Source organism: Caretta caretta, chromosome 1 (assembly GCF_965140235.1).
Source record: "Caretta caretta isolate rCarCar2 chromosome 1, rCarCar1.hap1, whole genome shotgun sequence".
Lineage (NCBI taxonomy): Eukaryota > Metazoa > Chordata > Testudines > Cheloniidae > Caretta > Caretta caretta.
In genome coordinates, this window is record NC_134206.1 from 126,143,930 (window position 1) to 126,170,699 (window position 26,770).

The 26,770-nt window shown below is 42.9% G+C and overlaps 1 protein-coding gene and 1 long non-coding RNA gene across 2 annotated transcripts; one reads left to right on the forward strand and one right to left on the reverse strand.

Annotated features, from left to right (window-relative positions):
- Positions 1–10,660: 10,660 nt before the first annotated feature.
- Positions 10,661–23,204, forward strand: LOC125640798 (acetylserotonin O-methyltransferase-like). Its single transcript, XM_048859732.2, has 8 exons — positions 10,661–10,788; positions 12,415–12,589; positions 15,280–15,409; positions 16,374–16,442; positions 17,000–17,118; positions 20,440–20,580; positions 21,800–21,922; positions 22,559–23,204. Exons 1-8 carry the CDS (start codon positions 10,717–10,719, stop codon positions 22,768–22,770), a joined length of 1,041 nt encoding a protein of 346 aa, XP_048715689.2. The 5' UTR covers positions 10,661–10,716; the 3' UTR covers positions 22,771–23,204.
- On the reverse strand, positions 16,971–24,817 carry LOC125640810 (uncharacterized). The gene is made up of 5 exons (XR_007357912.2): positions 24,736–24,817; positions 20,698–20,757; positions 20,512–20,610; positions 17,501–17,591; positions 16,971–17,189 (listed from the first exon to the last, which is right to left on the reverse strand). It is a non-coding gene; the product is annotated as an uncharacterized LOC125640810 (long non-coding RNA).
- Between the last annotated feature and the right edge of the window lie 1,953 nt (positions 24,818–26,770).

Consider the following 26,770-nt stretch of genomic DNA (forward strand, 5'->3'; position numbering starts at 1 on the left):
CATCCCCTTGTGAGTGTAGCTTAAAAAAAAATCAAAATGATTAATTTTGACATTTCCAAAAAAAAAAAAAAGATTGTTTCATCTGAAACAATTCACCAAAATAGACACCGATTCCCAAAATGTTTCAGTTGACCCAAATCTGCATTTTTTTGGTGAAAGAAGTTTTGTCCAAAAACATATGTGCCCACCTCCTATTAGCTTTTTTGCTTCCCCAACTAGCAACGTAAATGTTGCGGTACTTACCAGATTAACGACTGCCCGACTTCCAGACCCATGAGTAACACTGGTGAAAGATAACAGTAGTCAACTTTTCCTGTTGATGGTTGGCGGAGACATGAGCAGAAGCAAAGGCGTTGCCCCACTGTCTGACTTAATCTGTCTGTAGATTCAATTTATATGGGGGTCCCATCGCAAAATGCCTTAACCATAAGGACCAGGCTATCTTTTAAAATGGAAAGGTAGGTTCTATGGAAAATATTGCTTTAGGTCACAGAGCCCTGCACAGAAGATTTACCACTTGAGTAGGTGAGTGGGCAAGTGCATTTTTCAACCCAAGCTTACAGTGTGGTGTGTTTTGAAAGACATTCTGTCCTAGTGGAACCCATGTGGGACTGGAATCGAGGGACACTGACTAAAATAAAATAAATCACTGACTAAAAATATGACCACTTTTACAGGCAAGACTGACTTTCAAGAGCAGTCTAATGAAAATCTGGTACTATTTCTGTGATTTTTCTACTGAATTAAAGTAGTCTTGGTGAGTGACTTCATCTTCATATAATCAGAAAGAGATTTATTTATAACCTATTATCCTTGGCCATCTGTAGCGGCTTTAAAACAGATACTCCTGTTCACTGAAGTTTAATCTATCTGATCAGCAGGCTCTTAGCCTAATTAACACGTACTGCTTACACTCCAAACACTGATTTTTTTTTTCATTTAAAATGTGAAATGAACATTGCTGGGGGAGGTACTGGTATGTCAAGAATGCCAAGAGTAATGGATCTTTCTAGCTTTCACTGCAGGTAAGTCTGTAAATTAACAAGTAGTTTGCAAATCAGTTTTGAAACAATTTAAATTTAAAATATAAATTAACCTTACTACTTTGGGACAGGGAGTTTCAATGTGAAAGAGATGCAATAAAGCCAACTGTAAACTCGAATAGTTATTAAATTAACAATATTATTTGTTTGTTTGCTCGCAATGCTTAGGAGCCCAGTCACGGTCCAGGACACCACTGTGCTAGGTGGAGTACAAAGTATATCCTGGCTTTGTTGTGCCAGTCTGCTCAAAATATTTCCCTAATTGTTTGACTAGGAAAATCCTGAGAAATCAATATGGTTCAGGTTCTACAACCCTATTCGGGACTGGACACTAGGTTACACAAGCCTGTTGAAGATTAGGATTGAAAGTGTTTCATTGTAGTCTAGCTAGCCCCAATAACAATGTTAAGAAATTCTAATAAACTATTTCACCTTAAAAAAACCCCTAAACGTTAGAAAGTCTGGAATTGACTAGCTAATGTATCTGTCCAGTTTCGACCTGCTGTATAGTCCTTTATAAATCACTGTAACCACACTGACCTTTTGCCTTCTTCCTACCTTTGTTCCCATCTGGACATGCTCTTCCAATTGCCTGATTGTAAACCCCCCTCCTGCAACCTGATATACTTTCCAAACCCTCTCCTATCTGTAATTTCCCTCTTTTTGTCCTTTAAACTACATCTGTTACTTGCAAGCATCCATCAGTAGTTGTCCTTGGACTGCTAGCACATATACTCTGGAACCGTACTGTGTGTCCACATACGCTGTACAGGGCACAGTTATACACAAGGTACACGCATATAGCTACGTCCGCACTGCTCCTTGTTGGTATAAAATGAAATGGCAGCATTAACAAGGGTGGTATCCATATCCCAGAGTTTTCTGCATCACAGGAGATGCTCCTGGAACAGCCTTGATGCATGTGGTTGGAACTGGCCTCTGCCTTCACACATTTAGTGATGGCAGGTCCCACTTACCTCCCCCTTCTGTCAGAAGACATGGACCAAGTCATGGAAGATGTGGTTCTGTTCTGACACACAAAAAAGATTCATGACGCTGGGGTGCTCAGGAGATTGGGATTATACTTTCAGAAGGAAGAAGGAACTCTATTCCCCAAAAACCAATATAGCTCTGCACAGCGTCTCAGTGCACCAATTATTTTAGGGGACCCTGCTTACCTGCTTCTAACTTGGCTTATGAAGCTGTACCCTGACAGCAGCAGTGCCCCAGACAAAAAGAAATTCAAGTACAGACTGAGTAGCTGCAGAATGGTGGTTGGGTGCACGTTTGGATGGCTTTACGCTCATTGGCGATATCTGTGTACCTATCTAGCTTCCATTGTGGCCAACGTGGTTCACATTATAGTGGCTTAAAGGGCCATCCACAATGTTTGTGAAGGAAAAGGAGAGTACTTCCATACCAAGTAGGCACAGGACAGAATGGGTTTGCAAATCTTGTACAGACAGCTGGAGCTCAGCCTTGTGCACCCTGTCCTAGTTCCCCGTGGGCAAGGGAAATCTGGGATGCCATATACTCATGCATCATGGAACAGTAGGGAACCAGAAGGTAACTTCTGTTTCTATGCCGAGGGACATATCACCCTATGCTGCTGCAGGAAAAGTGCGGACTGACATTGGCACTTATGTGCCTACATATCTTTGGGTTTTGATCCCCAAGAGCCAAAGTCTACACCTATGGACCACAGAACAAGGAGAGGCTAGACACCAGGGTCTGGGAATGCTATAAAACACTTCTAAGGATAATAGGGAGAAAGAGCTGATGTGATTACGGGGTTCCTTTTCCTTTCCTAAGCCTAAGTGGGCCCATACCTAACCCACTCACATACCCCTCCTCCCCTAACTTCTGTGTGACTACCATTTATAAGGGGATGGGAAAAAGGGGGGAAGGCGGGTCTTTGAACAACTGTATGTTTTCTAAAACTGACCTATCCCCCATCCCCTATCTCCTGTATGGCCCTGGGACTATAGCGTCCAGCATGCTCACTGGGAAATGCACAGACACGGGGGCACAATGACAGTTCATTAATAATCTTTGTTGTTGCTTCCACTGAATGTGTAACAGTGATTCATGGGCTTTCAATAAAACTGTTCTATAGACATATCTTGCTTCTGGAGCATTTGTGGATGGAGTGGATGGAGTGGTGGGAGGGCTGGGCTTCAGGCATGTGACAACAAAGCAGGAGGGGCTACTGGTGGGAACAGTGAGGGTAAACTGTAAAACTTTACAGCCTTGGATTCTGGTTCCTGCCATGAGTCAGGGTCCTCCTCAGGGGCAGAGAGAGAGAGTGTTGCTGAACTAGCTGTGCTAGGTGGTGGTGCAAAATTATATGCTCTTCTTGGCCCCCATCAGCATCCTGTTGTATAATGAGGCCAGCAGGGTTGAGGAGGAGTCATGAATCACTTCAGGGTCTGGGACTTCTGGGGAGATGGTCACTCGAGCCAGTACAGGCAAAGGAGCTGAGATTTTACAAAGTCAGGCACCGCCTTCCTCCACTCCTGAAATACAGCTCTTGAGACCTCAGGGCAAATACTTCACATCGACCATTAAAAAAAATTCTCTGATCCCTCTGAAAGATATGATGGAGAATGTCCTCCAACAAGAATAGGAACAAGCTACCAAGGGACGGACATGCTTCTTAAGCTCCCGCAGAATCCAGAAACACTAGGGTGCTTGAATGTAATGTATCTAGTAAAACTAGGCAGAGTTATCAGTGGCAAAGGGTAGCATAATTCTACAGGAGCAGAGTGATGAGAGAGGAGTTTCTCTGCTCCAACCCCAATCATCTAAGGCATCTGGTGCTGGGAGGGGGAATCAGAATAGAAGGGCTAGTCATGTCCAGTGGAGCCAACTGGGTTTCCACTTGCTCTTCATGAAGTGAAGCCTGCTATACTTCCACCTGTCTCTGCTCCCTTTCAACCTCACCATTAGTCTCTTCACACTCTTTGGAGGACTGGGAATGGTTCTCCCCCAACCCCTTCCAACCAGATACCTGAGGGAGGAAAAGTGCTCCTTTCTTCTCCTCCTCCTCCCATCTGTCAAAAAATGACTATCCTAGGGGGTGCTACCACAAGTCTTCTTGTAGATAGCGACCATCTTTATTTCAATCTATAACTTCATTTGTGCCTGCTTGCCTTAACCTTCAACAGGTGACATGGAAAGCTATTCTCAACAAGAAGTGGGGTTTCTCCCAAGAGAGTGAGTACGGGTGTTCAATGTCCACCATTATGAGTCTTTTCCCCTCTATATTCAATTTCCCCACTCACAGAGAGTGAAGGACCCTAAAACAGAAGACTCCAGTGGTTCTACAATACCAAGATTAAGCTGTAGCTAGAGTTTTTGTGGAGATTAGTTTGAACAGCAGAGAGGGAGAGAGAAGGTCAGGTAATGGCAAGATCTGCATGGGGTAGCCAGTAGGCATGTGTTCACCTACTACATTTGTGATGAATGGTGGAGCAAGCCATTCCCTACAGCCATGCCTGCACCAATCACTATCCCCTTTATTTCCCTTTTTTGACTCTCTCCTTTGTTTAAGTTTCAGCCACGCTGCTTCGTCTATCAGGCCTCACAAAGCTTGCAGCAATTTTTTTTTCTGGGGCTTCATTTTGGTAGCAAGGTCTGAGGTCAGGTGGGTTACTGACAGACAGTGTCTCTGCAAAACCGAATGGAGCAACAATGTCTTCTGGTCCCCAGCTCTGTTCTTAAAAGGCTTAGATCTTAAAGACCTCCTACAGGTGTGAGGAAGATTGAAGCTGTCGGCTTTTTGTTTGGAGGTGGAGGTGGTGGGAATCTCTGGAGGTCCATATACTCCAAGTGTCTGCTAATTAGCCTAACATAAGCAAGGAAACTCATTTTGGTCACCATTTGTGGTGTCAGAGTAGCAGCCGTGTTAGTCTGTATCCGTAAAAAGAAAAGGAGGACTTGTGGCACCTTAGAGACTAACAAATTTATTAGAGCACGCATCCGATGAAGTGAGCTGTAGCTCACGAAAGCTTATGCTCTAATAAATTTGTTAGTCTCTAAGGTGCCACAAGTCCTCCTTTTCATTTCTGGTGTGTCGTGCAAAAGGTTTGCTAAATGCAGATGGAAACTGGATTTATTTTTCAATGTCTAGAAGAAAAAGACAATACACAAGGAAAGAAAACTTGTTGTATATCAATATTGCATATTCCTTCAAACAGACATACAGTGCAATGTTCAGTAAGCACTCAGGAGTCAGGCAAAAAAGCACAGCACTGTGTTATCTTCATAAGCACTCAGCTCAGTCTGCGTCTGCTCAGGCTTCTAAAGACATCTATTTTATATTGAGTATGCTCAGTACCTTCATACAGTTGCATAGTTACTTCCATAATACCATTACATAATCTCACTAGCCTAGTCACTTCCATACTAGTAACATATCTATCCTTATCAACTGTATATATTACATGGTAAATTGGTATCAGTCCTCATTTTTCATGGGCAGCTTTGTTGTTTTTTCATATGTAATCACATTTTATTCTCAAATCTGATTCAGCCATACCGTTTTTAAAAAATCTCTCCTCTTCTGCATGACTTGTTTGTTGCTGTAATTATTTTGTGTTGTAATATTTGTCTACAGCAAGTGATTTGTGGCAAGATAGCTTCATTAATCAAAAGCGCATATACAGCTCCTTGCAGATTTAACAAAGTAACAGCTTTACATAGCACATGTTCTTTGGCACTGTGCTAAGGTGGCTGATGGTGCTCCCAGAGAACGAAAGCAACCTTAATTTTATTTTTTAGAGTTCGTTCGTATCTTAGCAGGAGCTTAGAGTTTAAGCCTCGGTAGCAGTATACATGGAAACATGTTGCTTTTCAAAACACCATCAGGCTAGTGCAGTTATCTGCAATGCTCATCACTCCTCAGTCTCCTTGCTTGTAGTAATCTTCTAAGATGATTATCTCTGGTGTCCTTAAAAATAATCTTGGTAGCCATGGTACAAAAGCTCTCCAAGTGGGCTTAATCAACTCTATGGCCTTTTTATTACCCAAGTCTCTTCTGTCCTTTGCTGGGACTGAAATAAAATGTTTGTCAGTTTTTTAGGAACACAGCAGTTTAGTTAGTTATTATGCCCTTAAACTTCTGGTTATGTAGCCAAAGCTACAGCAAGAATAAAGCATCAAAAAACATTTTCACAGTGGTGAACCTATAACCAAAGTGTAATTCATGCTAAGGTCTCATTCCCGTCTAAAGACTGCTCTACCTGAGGAAAGCTGTCTGCAAGCTGGAGGATAATAGCTGCCAGCTAATGGAATTATTGTTTCCAGTTCAATTGGCAGAATTCTGTGCCGCAATGCTGAAAGTAGAGCAGATTGGGAAATTTTAGCCAACTTGTTTTTTTTAATCAGAAAATGCAAATTCATCAAAACCAAAATCTTCTGTGGAACAACTCAGTTTAAATGTTCAGTTTCTCAGGGCCAGAATGGAATTTTGAGAGCATGATCCACCCTAGAATAGCTGCTAGCTCAGTTGTTAAGGCACTCATCCAGGAAGTGGGAGATTCTGGTTGAATTTCCTGCTCAGCTGATTCAGTGCAGGGTGGCCCTCTGGACCTAGTTATCACGTCCTTGCCCTGTGAGCCCCCCAAGCCCGCTTCCTCCCCCCCCCCCCCACAGTCTGAGCCGGCTGCGCGATCTGCAGCTGGTTCATTTATGAACCACGCCAAGGAAACATCTATACACACTTGTACTCCACGCATTCTATTTCCTCACCCTTGTGTCCCACCTTGATACTAAGTGGCAGGACCTTCTGCCATCTGTGGAGGGTGAGGAACCCCAGTTGGCCAGCCTGTATTCCACAGTCCACTGGGGATATCGGTTCCACGGTCCACTGGGGATATCAGCTGGCGGCTCCTTCATGGAGTGTGTACATGGCGCGGTTCACCCCTATTCCTGTGACAGTTGTCCTTTTTGTGGCATGAGGGAGACTCTGGCGCACATTATCTCAAGTGCACCAGATTGCTGCCCCTTTTCCAGCTTCTCCAGAACCTTCGCCTACGGTTTGGCTGCACTTTCCCCCTGCACCTCCTGATTTCCACGCACACCCTGTCCGTGGCCCCATGAATTCGCAAGATCTCCTCATCAACCTCCTCCTGGTGCTGGCCAGCATGGCTACCTATAAAATCAGGAGGAGGATGTTGGACGGAGAGGCACCCTGTGACTGTGAAGCTTATTTCTGTCCCTCCCTTCAATCACACATCCAGGCAGAGTTCCTCTGGGCCACGCGTGCACTGGCTCCTTAGGCACTTTTGAGGAGTAGTGGATGCTGTCTGGAGTTCTCTGCTCAGTGTCCCCTTCAGGAGCTCTGTTTATGGCTCTGTAATGTTCACTCCCATTCCTGTTTGATCATTTGTTGTCCCCCAAATTTAGTTGAACCTGGGCTTAGTGGCTTCTCCCCTTGGGCTAGGGAAGGCGCTTTCAGTTGTGGGTGGGCACAAGTCCACACACATTCCCAGGACTTCAAGAGGTAATTTAGCACAGGGATTTGAGCCTGGATCTTCCAAATCCTAATAAATGGGCTGCTGGCTGTTTTAAGGTGGGTGACTGTCTCTCTCAATTTTTTTTTTTTTTGGATGGGGGAGGAAATGCAATTTGTGCAACAAGGGTGGAGCTGATTGAATAGACAGAGAGTAGGGGGAAGGAGTAAAGCCTTTTCCCCACTGAAAAAAAATATATGACTTCTTTTGAAAGACTCTAATACCAATGGAGTGAATAACACTTGACAGGTGGTGAAAGAATTAAATGACATTTGGGAAGGAAATAACTTACTAAAGAAGCCATTTGGCAAGTTATGTCTTTCCAAATCACACTTGCCACACATGCCAACATTTTTTTCATTTAAACAATAATCCCCCAGTCTTGCAGAGGCAAGTAGGCCCTTGATTAAAAATATTGTCAAGGTTTGTCCTCTATAATAGTGTGGACTGAATGTGGGCAAGGCACCACAGAAACCCTGTCTCATTAAATGTGAAATCCCTCCAAGTTCCTGCCTGTGATGCAGAATAGTGTAGTTTCTGTTGGGCTATAATGCTTTGATCTAATTTCAGTGGTTGGGTTTTGTGTGTAGGTGCTAGGTGATGCTGGTTGGACTGTGGTAGACATAGGTCACACTGGATGATCGAGTGGTCCCTTTTTGATTTAAACTTTATCACTCTGTGATTGAGGGAACGATTCTACAATATCTTGGACATAAATAACTTGTAGGCAGTCTGGCATACACAGAGTGGTACACGATGCAGAAGATATGTGTGTCTAACACTGTAGAAAAAACTGTATATTGTGCTACTGAGAAATAGCAGCGAATTATGTAATTACAGTTTGAGCAACATTAAGGCTGTGAGTGCATCTGCAATAGTCACACCATGACTTCTGAATGGCCGAGCTTAGCATTCTCTTAAAGAAGGACAGTGCAATGTAAACCCCTCTCTCTCAATGCTGACTTCTGGCTTTGACCTCATCAGGGGGTTCATCTACTTTCCTGAGACTTCAGCCAAAGAGGCAGCATGTGCCTGTAAGGAGGGTTGGGCTGCTTGGAGTTCTTGATTGGAGTGCTTGATTTCCAGCATCCTACTTGGTCGAGGGACCTCAGTCTTTAAGGCAGGGGTGGAGGCGGGGGGCAGGGTGTTCCAGCCCTTCCCATTCCACTGAGTCCCAGCCCAGGGCCCTGTGTAGGTCAACTCCTGAGTAGGAGACCTCCCAGCAGGGAGTCTACATCCACTGCCCAGGGCTACTTCCTACCACTGTCCCTTCAGTTTGGGGTGTGGCCCCTATAGTCAAAGTCACTGTGGCGGCTTGTCTCTAGTAGTGCCCCCTCATGGATCATGAGTGGTGCCCTGCCATGGTCCCAGGTTCCTCTGGGCAGGGCAGCCATACGTTTGGCGGGGTCAGAACCCCCCCAGGGTCTCTGTGCTTTGGTCACTTGGGTTTCTCTTAGGCTGGGTGCTCCTCAGCCTCTTCCTCAGTCTCTCTTGGTTAGGGAGATGGTGCTTCTTTCTTGGTGTCTGCCTTTGCTGCCAGGACAGTGATCCTTCTCCTCAGGCAGGGAGGCAGCTAGCTCCTGCCTCTTCGCTAATCAGCCCCAAACTGAGCCAGGTTCTCTCCTTTTCTCTCTCCTCTGGGCCTGGCATTGGCTGCAGGTATAATGTGGGAGGGCTAGCTGCGCCCAAAGGCTCTCCTTAACCCTTTCCATGCTGGTGGATGGTTTCTCTGTTTCATGGCAGATGTGCTCAGAGAATACAATACATTGGTAATGTATTGTAACGTGTAACATGTTTGTCGTGGCACTATGTAGTGAAGACAGAGAAAATATGCATTTTAAATAATAACATTCTGTACATCCACACATCGGCCAGAATCCTTGTAATAATTTAGGCCTAAATTTAGGCTGAGTGTCTCCAGCAACCTTTGGATACTTTTATTCTTGAACAGAGTGTCTACATGAGGCACTATTGAGGAAAGCTTATTCTGCAATAGCTATGTTGGTCAATTTCCCTATGTAGACAAGGCCCAAGTGACTAAAATGTATGATGTTTTGTTAGATGTATTTCACTTACAAGTTTAGTCTTGTCCAGGAATTATGTTAAATCAGTAAGTAGTTGAGAGTACTGAGTCTGGAGAAACTAATTACATTAACTAAGCCGACTACTAATATTTGTTACAGGAAACTGTGCTTATCTACAGCAAAAGTGAACTATGAAAAACCCTTGAGTGTAACAAAGAGTTTAGCTTAGAAATCACATATCTTTTTCATGGTCAAGACAATTGACAGTTCTTAGAGAAAGAGCAAAAAGGAAGAAGCTTTGAACTGGCTTGCAAACTAAAGATTTTCTCATCATTTGAAACTTGTCTTAAAATAAGAGCTTACAATACTGGTGAAATTCCAGAAAAATTAAAATAATTTCAAAATGATACCTGCATATTATATTTTGCGTATAATAGGAGATAGTCTTGTGCTGGTATAAGTGGCAAAGCTTGGCTATATATACCTGGAAAAGGTAATTTTGAGCTGTTTAGGGATTGTTTGATAATTCATTTGCCCAAATTTTAAAATTCTACTTTAAAATTGTGTGGTTGAACTGACATGAGCAATTCCATAATTTCACTGGCTGATAAACTTGATTTGAGATAAATAAGGATCTATATTTAAGGATCCCATAGTTCCACACTGGTGCCAAAATCACCCACTCAGAACAGCATAGAACTAGTATAAAAGTTTGCCGTTGTACCATGGTTGTGATTAGACCCTGAATTAATGTAACTGATTTATTACGTCTTGATAAACTGTAACCTCCCCTGTTCAGGATTTCGACATTGTAAACACTATCATCTAACCATCTTTATTTTGCTTTCTTTAACTTCTCATTAGCTTTTAAAATGCTATTTTGGCTGATAAAATACATAAATTCGTAGTAATTCTCCAGCCTGTACTTTATGGACAGAGCCAAAGAACAGCAAGAAACCTAATAGAAGTAACTGGTTGATTCAAATTCTTCAACCAATATGTGTGTGTTTTAATAACATCTTTCTCACAACTAATAAGGTTAAGTGAACTCCCCAGTGTGATCTGTACTTAGTGAAAAAGAGGCTTATTTAAATGACGAAGGCAAGAAGATCTCTCACAGAGTGCTGAAGGAAAATGAGCTCCACACAAGACCTTGACTATCCTCAGATCTTATTTCAATACAACAATGGGTTTTTAGTCTCAAAGGTAAGAATGACAAATAATGCTTAGAAATTATATTAAAACTAGGTAGGTAGAAATTTCCAAACTCAATTTAGATGGTTATTTTAAATCTCAAGAAAGGAACAGACTCAATACAAGGGGTCCCAATTTTAACCTCAATCTCTTAGGAGTTTGTCAAATTTTATCTTGAAATAGTCATGATGAAAGTTTGCAGAAAAAAACCTGTAAGAAATGTCACCTTCAAAGATGGGCCAACTCTGAGATAATTTATCCAGCTCCTTAAATTTTGGGGTTTTGGGTAAAAGGAACCCAGGTCTGCACCAAGTTGTATTATTATAAAGTCTTCCAAATGATGTTTTGCTAAATTAAAATCACCCAAAATCATGCCAGTCTGTTTTACTAAGAGAATATCTCCACATACCTCTAAATTTTGGGTTTTCGGATAAACAGACCACAGATCCAAATGACCCTTGGTTTTGATTTTGCAAAATCTAACTCCAGATAACACAGTTTTGCAAAAATATACTCACCTACAGTGAATTTTGCATATCTGTATTTACCTTGTGCTGCAAAAGAGAACACAGTGGCTTATTTATATTCTGGCAGATTATATCCCTTGGGGGCAAAACGGATCTAGTTTAATGACTGTCTTTCAAGAAACAGAATGGTAGTAAGGCAGAGGTGGAAACCCAGAGATTTCATTTCCCTCCTTGAAGATATTTTTACAAACCATGTGTTCCAATTAGTATTTAATATTTCCTGCTATGTCAAAAGCCAACACAGCAAAACAAGAAATACCATTCATAGGTGTGTGTGTGTGTGTGTGGTGGTGGAGAATTAAATGCCCAATGAGTCTCCTTTCCACTGTGGAGAGAATATAGGCTAGTTCAAATAATAACAGTTTTCTAAGCACCCAGAGAGGCAGTGAATGGCCAATATTTTTCAAATTCACACTCTTAAAATATATTTTTGAAAGATAATCGGAAGGTAATTTTGATTCTGCTGGATAGTGTTATGTTATCTCTTAGAAGGAGAGGGGGAACTCTGTGGAGGTTTACAAAGGATCATGGCAAGCAGGAGATTAGAACTGGCACGCTCTGGCATTTTTGTGAACGTTTTCTATGACCATAAAATATGCAATCTAGCATTATGCGTTCCATGCTAGATAGAAAGACATATATAAAAAGACATTTGTTACAATTTGGGGATAGGCTATTAGATCTATCTAAGGGCTCCAAAGCTTTTAGGATTGTTTCTGGTTTTGCTGCATGAGACTTTCATAGTTTTTTTTAACAATACGTCACATCATCAGTCTATTAATCATAGCACAGTGCCTTTAAAATGTGGTATTGTAAGGGTCTGTTCTAAACCTATAAAGGCAAAAAAAATGCATACACAATACCTGGCCTGAATATGTGATTATTTAATGGGTAGATCAGCACGGAACAGAAATGAAAGAAGCAGCGCAATTTAAGCAATGGCCTCAGTGCTAAAAGCAACTGCAGTTTAATCACAGCATTGCGATGGTTGAAAAACACTTTAGTGGTGGTTTTTACAATTCTTGTAAAATTTTCTCACTTAAGGAGCTGCTTATTGGGGGGGGATCTGCACTTTCTCTTACTCCCCTGCTCCACCCCCGTTTGCTTTCAGATTATGTTTACCGCCTGTGAGTTGGGAGTGTTTGATCTATTGCTGGAGTCAGAAGGGCCCCTGTCTTCAGATGCCATTGCTGAACGTTTGGGCACCAGCGCCAGCGGAATGGAACGGTTACTTGATGCCTGTGTGGGATTAAAGCTCCTGGGAGTCGAAATGAAAAGTGAAGGAGGTAATGTTGTCAGGAAGGGAGAAGGCTAACAATTCAATCACTGTTGGTTTTAAGGTTTCAGAGTAACAGCCGTGTTAGTCTGTCTTTGCAAAAAGAAAAGGAGTACTTATGGCACCTTAGAGACTAACCAATTTATCTGAGCATGAGCTTTCGTGAGCTACAGCTCACTTCATCGGATGCATACCGTGGAAACTGCAGTAGACATTATATACACACAGAGACCATGAAACAATACCCCCTCCCACCCCACTCTCCTGCTGGTAATAGCTTATCTAAAGTGATCATCAAGTTGGGCCATTTCCAGCAGAAATGGCCCAACTTGATGATCACTTTAGATAAGCTATTACCAGCAGGAGAGTGGGGTGGGAGGAGGTATTGTTTCATGGTCTCTGTGTGTATATAATGTCTACTGCAGTTTTCACGGTATGCATCCGATGAAGTGAGCTGTAGCTCACAAAAGCTCATGCTCAAATAAATTGGTTAGTCTCTAAGGTGCCACAAGTACTCCTTTTCTTGTTGGTTTTAAGGCCTTATTAAATAGCATGTGCGAGACTGAGTTATAATATTGAACGCCAAAATGCCAGAATGAGGGAAGAGGTACAGTGTGATCTGAAAAATCTCAATGCAGCAGATTTACAAAAACTGAACTTGGTAGAAGTAAGAGAGTAAAACAGATGCATAGTCACTTTTCTACCTCTCCTAAGAACCTCTTTAACTCACTGGACCAAATTCACAAGCAATAGTAATTACCCATAAGGGAAGGGAATTTGAGACTAAGCAGCTGTAAGGGAATCTAAGAGAGTGTTGTAAGATGTGTAAATGTATATATAGTGTGGAGGTCAGAAGAAGGTATTAGTTACACTTAGACTTCTTTAAACTCTCCCGCTGACTTGGCCAATTGTCTTTATATCTTCATATTAATTATCTTTATTTCATAAAGGGCAGTCTCAGATTTCCTGATCTAAAGATATTAGGCCAGATCCTCAGCTGGTATAAATTGGTGGAGCGCCACTGAAATTGGTGGAGCTATGCCGTTTACACCACCTGAAGGTCTGTTTCTGAGAGGTGTTTCAAACAATAAATAACTCATAACACAGTCTTTGGATAATGTAAGAAATCTGCAGCTCCAAATGATCAATTTAAATTAGTGAATGACAAATGTATTCAGCATTTGCGCCAGGCCCCATGCATACAAACCTCTTCTCAATTGCTGTACTCACTTGCAACCTTTCAGAGTCGGCTGCATTAATCTCTCTCTCTCTGTCTCTCCCAGCTGTCAAGCTCTATGAAGACCCTCTCCCCAGTCCTTCCATCACAGCTAGGTGTCCTCCCCATGGGAATCAAGCAGTGCTCTCAGGATTAATATAAACCCATTGGTACACTGGGTCAGAAAGAGTATTCTTACTGTGTTTGCATAGCAGAGGGACTGCTAAATAAACATAAAAGAAGAATGGCCTTTTTACAAGTACCTTCTCTGCTCTTAGGCCATGTCTACATGGGGAAGTTATTTTGGAGTAAGGAAGGGGGAACTTGAAGTGCTATAGCCATTCCACAGTAGCTCCCCTGGTGGATGCTCTTATTCTGGAATAAGAGTTAGTTTGTTTCAGTTTAGCTTGGCTTGTTCCAGTTTAGCTTGATTCACTTCCAAAATGGATTAATCTAAATTGGAAAAGGATACTGATATTCTACAAAAATAGTGTCAGCACAGGGAGCTCTAATAAACAGCTTTTCCAGTCCATTTCAACATATGGACAAGCCCTTAGAAATTTGTGGCCAGTTCAGAAGCCACCTACACCCTTTCCATGGAAAACAGCCCAGCTGCAGAAGCCTAAATGAGGCAGCATCCACCCTGCTAATGGAAGTTCAGCTGGATGCTTCAAAGGAACTTTTCTCCTCCGTGGCAGCCACCCCCATGGAGAGCACACACAGAGACTTTCCTGGAGCTGCCCATACCTCAGTCTTCCCATCACAGACAGCTGAGGAAAAGATTTAAAGCCTAATCTGGCTCTCATTGAATTCAGTGGGAGTTTGCCTCTGTTGTAAGAGAGAGAACACATTCTATAGCAACCCATATGTCTGTCCATTAAAGACATATCGTGAGCATGGTACGAGTCCAAAGCTTTGCATCTGTGAGATGACTCCGATAATCAGCCAGCGAGAATACTGAAATTCAGTAGCAGTAGATGGCCTCAGAAGTGTCTGAGCTATTCAAGTTAGGGATAATGGGTGGTATTATGTCCTGGGGACTTAACTCTCCCCATTGGTTTCCTCACCAGGTAAAAAAAGACTGGTATGTTAGGTGTTATTGCTGAAATAAGATGCTTTTGAGTATATATACTAAAAAGCATAGTGGCAAGAGATGTCACCACAGCCGTGTGGCTTATACATTTTCCTCTTGCTCTTTCACAAAAGACGTGCTGGTAGTGATGGGGTGTGCTTATAACATTCTGGAATCCTTCACTCCAGTTCTTGCAGAATCTGACGGGTAGACATGGTATGGTATGCTATGCATGCGTGCCCCTGGGCCCTCCCCCATCTCTGGTCTATCTAGAGTGGGGAATCTCCTGCAGTTTCTTTGTTGCTTTGGTTACATTCCTACAGCTTGTTCTTGTTATAAAGATTATGCTGTAAAACAGGCTTTGCACAATGACAAGTTTGTAAATGTTAACTTACCTTCTTTTTCCTTTTAGCCTTTTACAGGAACACAGAGCTTTCCAACCTCTATCTTACAAAATCAAGTCCCAAGTCTCAGTATCATAATTTGATGTACTACTCCAAAACCATCTATTTGTGCTGGCACTACCTGACAGATGCTGTGAGGTAAGGAGATGAAATCTTTTGTCGTTTGCACAAAATTCATGTGCCAACACCCAGTGCAGTAAAGCACTTTGCTACATTTGTGAACCTTCTCAGGAAGAGGCTTGTCTCTGGGGAAACAGTAGAAAATGAAGACATATGTAACCCACACACGTCCTGGGTGTAGTGCTCTGTCCCACATAGTGGCACTGAGATCACTTGGAGATTAATGAATCTGCTTCAGTGTTAGCTAACAGCTATGTGGCTTGAGGGGCCTGCATTTAGCTCCAGAGGTCCCAGGTTCAGTCCTGCCTGCTGATGATACTCATTGACTGGTAATTGTTTCAGAAGCATGTTGAAGTGCTAAGTATCGCTATTATTACATGTTTACTAGTGCTTCAGTGGATGAATTCACTGTAGATTCAGGAAATACACTTCTATACTATGCTTCTTTGGTGTGTCCCAAGGGGAACATTTAATCATGACAACAGTTTCTGTGGAGGGAAGCCCTCGGCCAGGCAAATGATGATGAATAGTGCCTGAGGGATGCTTGCAGGGATCCTAATTGGTTTTGTTGCCAAAGGCAGAAGAAAGTGAGGAAGGAAGTCAGTGTATATTGGGCCAGAATCTCAGCCGGTACAAGTCAGCACAGCTCTTTATGGAACTATGTCAATTTACACCAGCTGAGGATCTGAGCCCTGTCTCTGGTACATCAAATAGCAGTTGTGTTTCCTTCCTCCGAGTGGTGTCCAATAACGAACATAAAATAATAACAAAGTAGAGGTTGATTTCCTTTCTGAATCTTTTGGTTGTGGATTTCAGAATGATTCAAGAAATCAAACAAAGGATAACACTTGTAATGCCACAGGTGATTCCCTTTTTCCTTAATAAGTTTAATAAAATAGTACCTTTATAAGCCAAAATTGCCACCAATGCAGCAAGGTGTTAAACCAAAAATATGCTCACAGTTTTCTAACTTTTTTTTAAGAGATGGGAAAAACCAGTATGAGCGAGCATTTGGCGTTTCATCAAAAGACCTCTTTGGGGCTCTCTACAGGTAATAATCAATTTAGTGTTGCGATGTTTTTTTCTATTTTGTATTACCATTTTGATGGTGAAATATGATGATTAGTCCTATTCACATGAAAACCCCGTCATTTCAATGGTATCCAGTGTTGAGAATATCTGTTTTTTCTAATATGCTTGTCACTTTGGTATCAAAGAAAAAAATTCTTACTTGCAACTTATCATGAAAAGCTTGTTATGTACCATAGTTGGTATACTGAAAAATTCCGTTAAATGAAAAACATCTGGGGACCCTGAGGCTTAGCATCATAACACACTGCTAGATGATAAGTGTAACAAGTTTTTCTTCTGGTAAGTTTCATTAATATGTAGGAATATGAAATAGGGTGGATTTATTTTTAATGTTTTGAATAGCTAGTAGTGTAAGTTCTTTAATAGTGGACACAGTAGTCTATTGTGCATGCTGGCTTAGAAGCAGAGTTTAATATAGTATTTGAGATAATAGTTCGTGAAAGAGTAATATGCTAGCCAACAATAAATGTGTCATAATTTACTTGTGCTACAAATAATGTTCTTTTAAATGACTAGATCAGAAGAAGAGATGATCAAATTCATGTATGGTTTAAATGCAATTTGGAGTATTTGTGGAAGAGATGTGATTGCTGCATTTGACCTTTCAGCTTTCACGGTCATTTATGATCTGGGAGGTAAGTGTCATCAGAACTTTGAACTGTCTTCTTTTGTAAGCTATGGATAAGTACTGCACTTGTTCTACGACCTGTGTGAGCAATGGAAAAACAGAACAGACTTCATGGCCAGGATCAATCACAAGGGAAGCATTTTACATTTTGAGCCAAAGTTAAAAATATGAAAATGATAAAAGCATTAGAAAGCGGAATGTTTTCCTCAGTCTAAAGAACCCCATAGATCTAAGTAGCAGCTTATTTTCCTTCTCAATGATTGGTAGGTTTTTCTTTTGCCATTGCTTAAGAAATTCTGCCAGAACAGCTTCCAGGCTATTCTTCACTTCATTCAGTGACTTTAGGTTGATGAATTGCCTACATACATCTTACCACAAAAAAGCTTTACCGTTGTCTCTGTGTTTCAGTCCTGTCAGGATTTACAGCACCACGCAATCTCCATTTCTATTTCTCCCCTGCTGTTTTGCTCTCTCAAGTTTCTAAAACACAGAAAGCAGAAATGAGTCTGGCTAATCTGTTCTGGCCATTTTCACTTCTCAACCTCTAAAGCCATTCAGTATGCCTCAGCTGTGTCTTACTCTTCCTTGCAATGGCCTTACCTATGATTTTCCGATTAATATTGATGACAATTTTCTCCTGGAGCTGTGCATACCATTAGAACAGCCTCTGCCAGTGTAGTTCCCTTATGGCGGCAAATATAGCCCTGTAATTTGGCTGTAAAAATTCTACAGATATTTTCAGTTACACCGCAATCACTTCTGTGCTTTTCATGATGCGACTGATGTATTAAGGTCTGCTGCAGATTGTGATGATGATTGATGATGTTTTCAGTGTCATGTATTATTATTTCAAAGTTTTCTTGACCTCATTTGTTGGGTTACTTCCATGCCCATCGCCCTGATTCAGCCTCAATGGGAATTATCATTTTTATTTAAGGATAGGCCTGTGCTTAAGCACCTGGGTGAATCAAGGTCCATAAGCATGATCTGTTCTGCCCTCCGACTATTTCATTTTAAGTAGATCTGGCTGGGAAAATGAATCTCACACTGCAAAAGTTTCAAGGTTTTAGAAATAAACTGTATCCCAAACTGGGATGAAAAGCCAAAATCTCAAACATTTTTGCAGAAGAGATATTCTGCAATACTTCATTTTGGAAACACCAAAGTGTTCCTGGAGGGGGAATATTTCAAAGTTTCTCAAATGAAAGATGCTTCTTGGGAGCTCTGCTCTGGGGCAACCCCACCACAGGAGCAGTTGAAGAGCCAGGGAGCTGGGGGATCCTGGAAAACTGCTCGCCAGATGGGTTGCTGGCAAGGTAGGGCAGGCAAGCTGGAAGTAAGTTAGTTATCCTGAAGCTTAACGTATTCATAGCCATGGAATCTTTCCAAATTGTCCCACACCCCACCCATCACTTGAACTCAACTTAAAGTCCCTTTCCCCCCTCCTGCCTTCTCCCCAAGACAAATGTACTGGTTGTCTTGAGATTTCTTCTGTGCTTCTCAGACTGGAATCAGTGTTTTTATTACAAGGGATTTAAAAGTGTTTGTGGTGGCTGTTTGTATAGAATTAATATTGAAGAGCCACCATAAAATTTGGTAGGCTCAAAATTTGGACCACTTGCTTCCCTCCCACCCTTCGTTCTGTTTGCAAAGTCCTTATACAGTAAATCTTTCTGTGCCCTTTTTCGGTCTGAATCGAAACCCTAAAATAGTTGATGGGAATTGTCCCATTGACTCCACTGATCTTTGGAGCAGGCCGCTGTTGAATGCTCACTGCCCGCAGTCTTATGCAAATGACTAGCTCTGCAGGAACAAACCCATGTGCTTGTGGGATGGAGCAAAAGCAGCGGAAGCAGAGAAACCAGGTCAGTTTTCAGTTCATTGTTGTAAACAGTAAGAAAAACATGAATTTAAATATCATGGGGGAAATAACCTTGACGTATGCGGTCCTTTTAAGGTAAACTAACTCAACTCATGCTCCTCACCTGTTTCTTTTCCCTCTGGGGTTTGTTTTACAATACAGACAAAACCCATCCTGAACTTTAACTATATGGTAATGTTTTGAATGGTGAATACTGGATGTGAATTTTTCCCATTTTTAACAATTCAGTTATTTTTCTCATTGTGGCATTTTTTATATACCAAGACCTGGCTTTTGGTGTAAACCTAATGGGAGGAGGTAAGGGCTTTTGAAATCCAGCTTGTAGCGAAGTGTGCCTAGAGTTTTTCATAAAAAGAAAAGGAGTACTTGTGGCACCTTAGAGACTAACCAATTTATTTGAGCATGAGCTCTCGTGAGCTACAGCTCACTTCATCGGTTGCATACCGTGGAAACTGCAGCAGACTTTCATGCATTCCTGCAGTGACTGTACTGATTGTGACCATCCTGGGACTTAGGAGACTTGGGTTCTATCCCAGCTCTGCCCTTGGTTGGCTGGATGACCTGAAGCAAGTCATTTCCCATTTCTGGGCCTTTATTTTTCCAGCCTGTACAATGGAGATTGTGCCTCCTTTGTGAAGTGCTTTGATATTCATAGGTTAATAGCACTATAGACTCATAGACTTTATTATTTGCTATATGCCGTCCTAATGATTGAAGATGGAAGCTTTAAAACAGAAGCATGGTTCGTTGATTTTAGATAAGGGGAATATCTATTGTGGTAGGTCACTGGTATTTTAGCTTTTAGTTTCGTGTAATGCTGGTTGAAATTTTTTCAGAATATTTTCATTAAAAAATGAGGTTTCTGTTCTGTAGTATTCAAAACAGACCCAATTTCATGTGTTTAACTTCTCATGTTTGATGGAAAACACTGAAATGGTTATCTCCATTTCCTGTTTAACAAAATGCAGGTTTTCAGTGAAATAAACGCCCAGTAACTGCATTCATTTTAAAAAAAAGTCCTAAAAAATTCCATGACAACTAAAACTTAGAAAAAGTCAATATTTCAGAACATTTTCATATTCAAAATGGTCATTTTTTGAAAGAAAAAACTCTTCCTTTGAAAGTTTCCAGCCAGCTTTAGCTGCATCTCACCATTAAAACAATACCCTTTACAGGCTGGTGGTTAGATCACAGGACTGGGAGCAGGGAAAATTGGGTCCTATCTCAGAGAAGACAAAGAGAGGCTAGGAGACCATGAACAAATCACTTACCTTTTTTGTATTTAGTGTCTCCTTCTGTAAAAATGGATACTAACGTTAACCTATCTCACAAGGCAGCATGAGTCTGAGTTCATTGCAGTCTAAGTTTCTGAGATGGAAGCTATTATTAAAATGACCAGTATTGTTATATTTGAGCATTTACCCTGTATTTCACTTTCACTATAAGGATGTGCAGGTGGTTTGGCCCAGGAATGTATTTCTTTGTACCCAAATTCTACAGTCACAATTTATGACCTACCTAAAGTAGTGCAAGTGGCAAAGGAGCGTTTTGTACCACCAGAAGAACATCGGATCACTTTCCATGAAGGTAAACTGGGTTCATTTTGTGTGTGCTCATCTGCAAAGAAAAATGTGCTGAAGGGACCATGTTTGATGATAACAGAGTGTACTGAGCAACGTACACCCTGTGGATTGGGTTACTCACCTGGGAGAAGCTATTAGTTGCCAAGGATGCAAGTCTATACCAAGGCCTTGAACATCATCCCTATTAAACAGCAAAGTAAAAATTAAAAACCAAACTCCATGCTGTGTCCATCCTAGCCCTTCAGTGTCATGTGGTGGGGATGCGGCTTCACTGAACAATTGTGGGCAGGTCCAAAGCGTGCAAAATTGTTGAAAACAGTAGGTCATTTAGATTAGTGCAATGTGACTGGCCACAAAGGCCCATAAGGACGTCCATGCTACATTTGAAGGGATAAATGCTGTTGGGGTCCTGTTGCGATATAAATTGAGTATTGAGGCATCTTGCTTTTAGATGTCTATTTTTACTATTTAAATCAAAATAAATGGTCAGTTTTGGGGGGGTGGGGATTGGAGGAGGAGGGGAGAGATCGAGAAAGGGGACCTGGCAGTGAAGAAGGGGAAAAAGTGGAGGGGGTGGGGGAGAAATGACCTAAAAGCAAAGACAGAGAAGTGTGACAGATGGTTTATATGGGTGAAGCAGACAGGAAAGAGAGAGAGAGAGAGAGAGAAATTAAATTGGTATTCAAGTGGATGGATAAAGAGCACATCAGCAATTATCCAATACTGGGAGATTTGCCCCCTAAGTGGGCTGTGAATCTTCTTTATTTGTATTGTGGTACCACCTAGATTGGAGGAGTTTTTTTAAATTAAATTGATGTAGAAGGAGGTGAAAATTAACTTTTTTTGGTTTGTTTAGGGAACTCTCACCATACTTTCTTTTTATTGCATTGTATGTACGTTCATTTCCGTCTCTTCGGAGAAATTGTGAAGCACTAAAATGTTTCCAAAGAATCAGATATGTCTCTTAAATGTTTGGTTGCTTACATTTTTCAGGCTTCTTCCACACTTAACACAAACATACCCCCTTCACACTGCCACACAGCATTGAGTGACACTGTTAGTCACTGCTTTGCATTGGCCATGAGCATGACAAGCCAGAAGAATGTAGTTTCCCAGCAAGTCTTCTGAGTAGTTTTGGAGCTAGCTTGTACTTTTTGCAATACCAAATTTAAAATGTTTGCCTATTCAGGCCTGTTTTTTGCATTGTTTTTCTTTTTTTTCAGGAGATTTTTTTAAAGATCCAATTCCAGAAGCTGACCTGTACATTTTGGCTAGAATCCTGCATGACTGGGCAGATGACAAGTGTATGCAGCTACTAGCAAAAATTCACAAGGCTTCCAAGCCTGGTATGTTCTCCTCTTTGCAAAATAGAGATTTATATGCATCATTTGTTTTAGACTTTTTTTTTAAAGGGCCATTTAAATGAAAGACTAAGTAAAGAAACATACATTGAAAGCTTTTCTCATTTTAAATCAGAGATTTGTATCCAGGCCATGTGAGTAATAATGGCCAATGTGAACATTTTCACAATTGGTTTCTAGGTTTGGGCACTTCACTTTAGACATGGAAGGCCAGATAGTTAAAGTTATTTAGGTGCCTAATGATGTTGACAGGCACCTCTTCAATTTTTGAAAATTTCCAGTCTGCATTTTTAGGTGCCATAGGGCTTGATTTTCAGAGAGGCTTGGCAACCACACCTCTGGGGTACATTTCTGCCAGAGTAAATAAACGTTTCAATCCCAACTAATAGGTTCCCCTTCATTCTCTACTTTGAAGTACAGGAAATAAGTTAATTGATGCATAGAATCCCTCTTGCATCCCTCTTTCATTAAATACTGTAGCAATATAATGTGATTTTTCTTTTTGTATAAGGGGGATTACTAAGGTTATGGAAATACCTAAAAATGCAGTTGGAAAATAAGCTTTAGTATCCTCCTCTGACAAATCAATGTGTTTGTTTTTAAATCTCTTCATCCCACCAGGGGGCGGAGTGCTGCTGGTTGAAACACTTTTGAATGAAGACAAAACTGGGCCTATAGAAACCCAGCTTTACTCTATGAACATGTTGGTTCAGGCTGAAGGAAAAGAACGAACGCCATCCGAGTACAGCAAGCTCCTCACTGCAGCTGGTTTCAGAGAGATTCAAGTCAAGAAAACAGGAAAGCTCTATGATGCCATTTTAGGAAGAAAATAATTCTGTCTCTTCTGTCTTGTCTATTGTTAGATGTATGAATGCAGTGGAATGATCAGCTTTTACTAGACTGCAGCAATGAATCCAGCTCATAGTTAACCTTGTCACTTTCTCTGTACAACAATACACTGTTAGAACTTTCATTCATTATGTATGTTGAGCCTACAGGGATTGACGGTCTGCCAGCTTGAATGTGACTCCTGTTTGGCTCTGGACTCTCTAACTGTGGGAATAAAGTAATTAACACACATTTAACAAGAAATAGCATGTGAAAGCAACAATATGGAAAGCTTATACTACTTGCATTATACATTTTTTCAATTCTGTCAGACTTTGTACTTTCCCCATTTTTTGCATATTTAACATAATGTCTGACCCATCTGGGTTTGTACTCAGCTTTCTTTCTGCAAATATAAACTGTACATCACAGTACTGAATACTGTTGGATGCACTGAGATTCTATGAAAATGTATACAGTGTAAAGGGAGTGAACTCTTTCTTGTCAGGATTTGCCATCTTTCAGTTTCTTCAGATGTTTAATTCAGTCTCACATTACAACAACAAGAGGACCGTCAGTATAATGAAAAGTATCACATTCAAAACTAATCAAATGAAGTGTTTCCCCCCACTCTGTCTGTGGCACTCATGCTACAGGATACCACTGAGTCCAGGAGCTTAGCTGGATCCAGAAAAGGAGTAAACTTTTATATAGATAAGAGTATTGTAATACTCATTTATACAAAGCAATTTCTAGAACACTTAAAGTAGCTACTCTAGCACAGTGATGAGCTGCCAAAATCTTAACAACCGGTTCCCTATAAAAAGTTCTGATTTAAGCGATGTGCCAAGAGGTGGAGGAGGCGGGGGTGTAGTGGCAGGGAAGAGATTGCACAGAGGCAAAAGGGGCTTGTTGCAGGGGATGCAGTAGCAGGGAGGGAGTGGCACAAGGGAGAAGTGGTCAGCAGGGGGTTGTTGCAAGGGGCTGGCAGGCAGGGGTGTGTATGTGCCTGGGGTTGTTGCAGGGGGGGTGAAGGTGGCAGGGAGGGGTGAGCTGGGGGGTCCCGAGGTTGATGCAGGGGTGAAGGTGACCGTGGCTGGCTGCTGGGGGAGCGGGGGAAGGGGCTGGGTGGAGGCTGCCCAGAGGCAAAAGTGGTGGGACAGGGTGGGTTGTTGGTACAGGGATTGCACAGGATTGAAGGAGCTGGTTGGTGGGTGTTGGAGGGGGTAGCACTGGCTGGGGGAGGGGTGCCCGGGTTGCTCCCACATACACCATTCCCCAGGCCAGGGACTGGACCTGCCCACCCCCTGGTGCTCAGCAGATCCGTGCGGTTCCCCGCAGCCTGGCTAGGTACCTTGTAGGCAGAGTAGACACCCAGCTTCTCCGCCCAAAGAGCAGAGCACAGCTGCGCCTTCTTCCCTGCGCCGCGGGCCAAGCTGGGCTCCCCGCTGCCCCCGGGGCTCTCAGCGGCGGTGCAGGCAGACAGCCCCCCTGCGCCCAAGCCAGGCTCCCTGCCACCCCTGGGGCTCTTGGCGGCGGGCTGCTACCGAGATTCCCAGGGGCGGCGGGGAGCTTGGCTCGGCCCATGGCATGGGGAAGAAGGCACAGCTGCTACTGCTAGACCCTCCCCTTCCCTGCTCCACCGCCAGCTGCTCCCCCAGGGGGAGGGACTGGCCACGCCGCAGGCGTCCCCTCTGGAGCCGGTGAGCAATGGCAGCCTTGTGCTCCACTGTTTTAAAAATATGGGGGCGGGCACCGCTTTTTGGCGATCCCCAACCACTTGGTGCCCTAGGTAGCCGCCTAGTCCACCTAGTGGTTGCACCGGCCCTGCTTGACAGAACCCCCGGAACTCCCACGCCTACCCAACCCGTTCCCCGTCCCCTGCCCGCCCCCCCAGAACCTCCGACCCCTCCAACCGCTCCCTGCCCCTTATCCAACCCCTCCTCCCAGCCCCGGCCCAGCCCCCTTACCATGCTGCTCAGGGCAGCGTGTATGGATGCCACGCGGCCCACTGGAGCTCGCAGCCCCACCCCCTGACCATGCTGCTCAAAGCGGCAGGCGCTGCAGAGCTGCCGAGGAGCGGTCCAGAGCACTGGTGCCAGGGGCGTGGCACGCTGAGGCTCTGGGAAAGGGGGGAAGACGGGGGAGGGGCCGGGGGAGCCTCCCCGGCCGGGAGCTCAGGGAGCCGTAACAATTTTTAACAACCGGTTCTAAAACTGGTTCAAAATTTAACAACCGGTTCGCGCGAACCAGTGCAAACCAGCTCCAGCTCACCACTGGACTCTAGCACATACAGGCAGGACTTGACTGCCTACTAATACCCCCAGACCAGACACAACACATAACAATATACAAGACTACAGCTTCACACTAAAACAGAAATGCAGCACTGTATGTTGGTGGAGGTGCTGTCTGCACCGATCATTACGCTAACCAAAGTTGCTGTAGTAAGCATAATTTAAAAAACGGGAGTTTTGGAAGGAATAAAAGCTCTTATTCCAGCTGAGTATCAACTGATTGTTAGAGGACTTTTCCTTCAACCTCCCACTTCCCTGGTTCTTGTTGCGCGCAGACAGCAAATCTGAAGTGTAGGCAAAGTGATGTTTATTGGGGTTAGTTCCAAGCAAGCATGTCCATAGCTCTACACGCCGGCAGAGTCTGTTTTCCAGTGTTCTGTTCCCAGCCCTGATGCCGCAGAGCATTTACCCCACGTTCCCCTTCCCAGCTCTGACCCTTGCCTGTGTCCCCATTCCCATCTCCTCCTTCTTAGCAGGCCCAAATATACCTGCAATGCACGCCCACAGTCCCACCCCTTACAATTTTTGGTCATGTTCCATTTTGAGTCTGGGGGTCTTCATCCCACACCTTTTGTACACCATGGGAGGGGTAAGGAATGAGGTTGTGCTTGGGTCGGCAGTTCTTTGGGCTTTTAGTGTTTTATATCGCTCCCCCCCCACACCCAAACCCCTTTGCCCCTCCCACCTGGTTGCTTGATTTTGCCTTGAGATAGGGGTTGAGGCAATCTTAAAATATGCTCTGAGTAACACTTTAACTGCTCTTATCTGTTCCCATTGTACTAACAAATCCAGCTGACTAGGCAGAAGCAACATCACAGTGTCTTTGTCCTTTGTTTACACATATTAGTATAAGGGTATCAAAAAGTCAAACCCCAAATTCTATCCCAGGCTAACAAACAGACCTATATACTAACACTGATCACTGAGTATTGGGAGTTAGGAGGATAATTTTTCTGGAAGCAAGTCACCCCTCAGACACCTTGACCTGGGCTGAATTCACCTTTTGAGGTGAGGTAAGCAGAGTGGGGTTGGGATCAATGTTCCCTCTAATTTTGGACAGGCCGTGTGAGCAAAAAATTTCTTCTGTGCAAATTGTTGTGCGTGCGGTGTTTCGCCGTGTGTGTGGGGTTTAGGATCTGTGGGCGCCCATGCACACGCGCACAGCTTTGAGGGAACAATGGTTGGGATTCAGTCTCATGTGTGACACTTTAGCTTGCCTCCCCAGATGAAGGGGATGAGTACAGAAGTCATGTGTTGGAGACCATGTGACTAAGAACCAGGCCTTCTGGGAGATATAAGGGCAGCCTGGGATTAATCAAGAGAGAGACTTCAGGGAAAGCAGATGTGGGTCCAACTGCTTCATTAAAGAGTAATACCTAGCCAGGAAAGGGCTAATAAGGAGGAGGTATAGGTTGGTTGCATATGAAGAGGCCCCAAGAAGAAAATTCAGGGTAGTTTGAGTTATGGGGCAATCAGCCCTATTGTTTCGTATCCCCTAGCTGGACCCATAGTAGAAGGTGGGTGCAAGTTGTCCCTCTATCTCCTTCCTTCCATGTTGCTACCATGTGAGGTGGTATAATCCCCCTTATTAAGAAAAGGAAGAAGGGATTGATAAGATCCCAGCAGGGGAAGCTGAGCTAATGAAAGGAACTTTTTATGACTGAGAGAAAGATTCTACAGTATCTTGGACGTAACTAACTCGAATGGA

Excerpts from the sequence above, each read along its gene's own strand:
- LOC125640798 (XM_048859732.2), top strand. The coding sequence starts at position 10,717 with ATGAGCTCCACACAAGACCTTGACTATCCTCAGATCTTATTTCAATAC. Across the intron at positions 15,410-16,373 it reads TACCTGACAGATGCTGTGAG|AGATGGGAAAAACCAGTATG; the intron begins GTAAGGAGATGA and ends CTTTTTTTTAAG. Across the intron at positions 16,443-16,999 it reads CTCTTTGGGGCTCTCTACAG|ATCAGAAGAAGAGATGATCA; the intron begins GTAATAATCAAT and ends TTAAATGACTAG.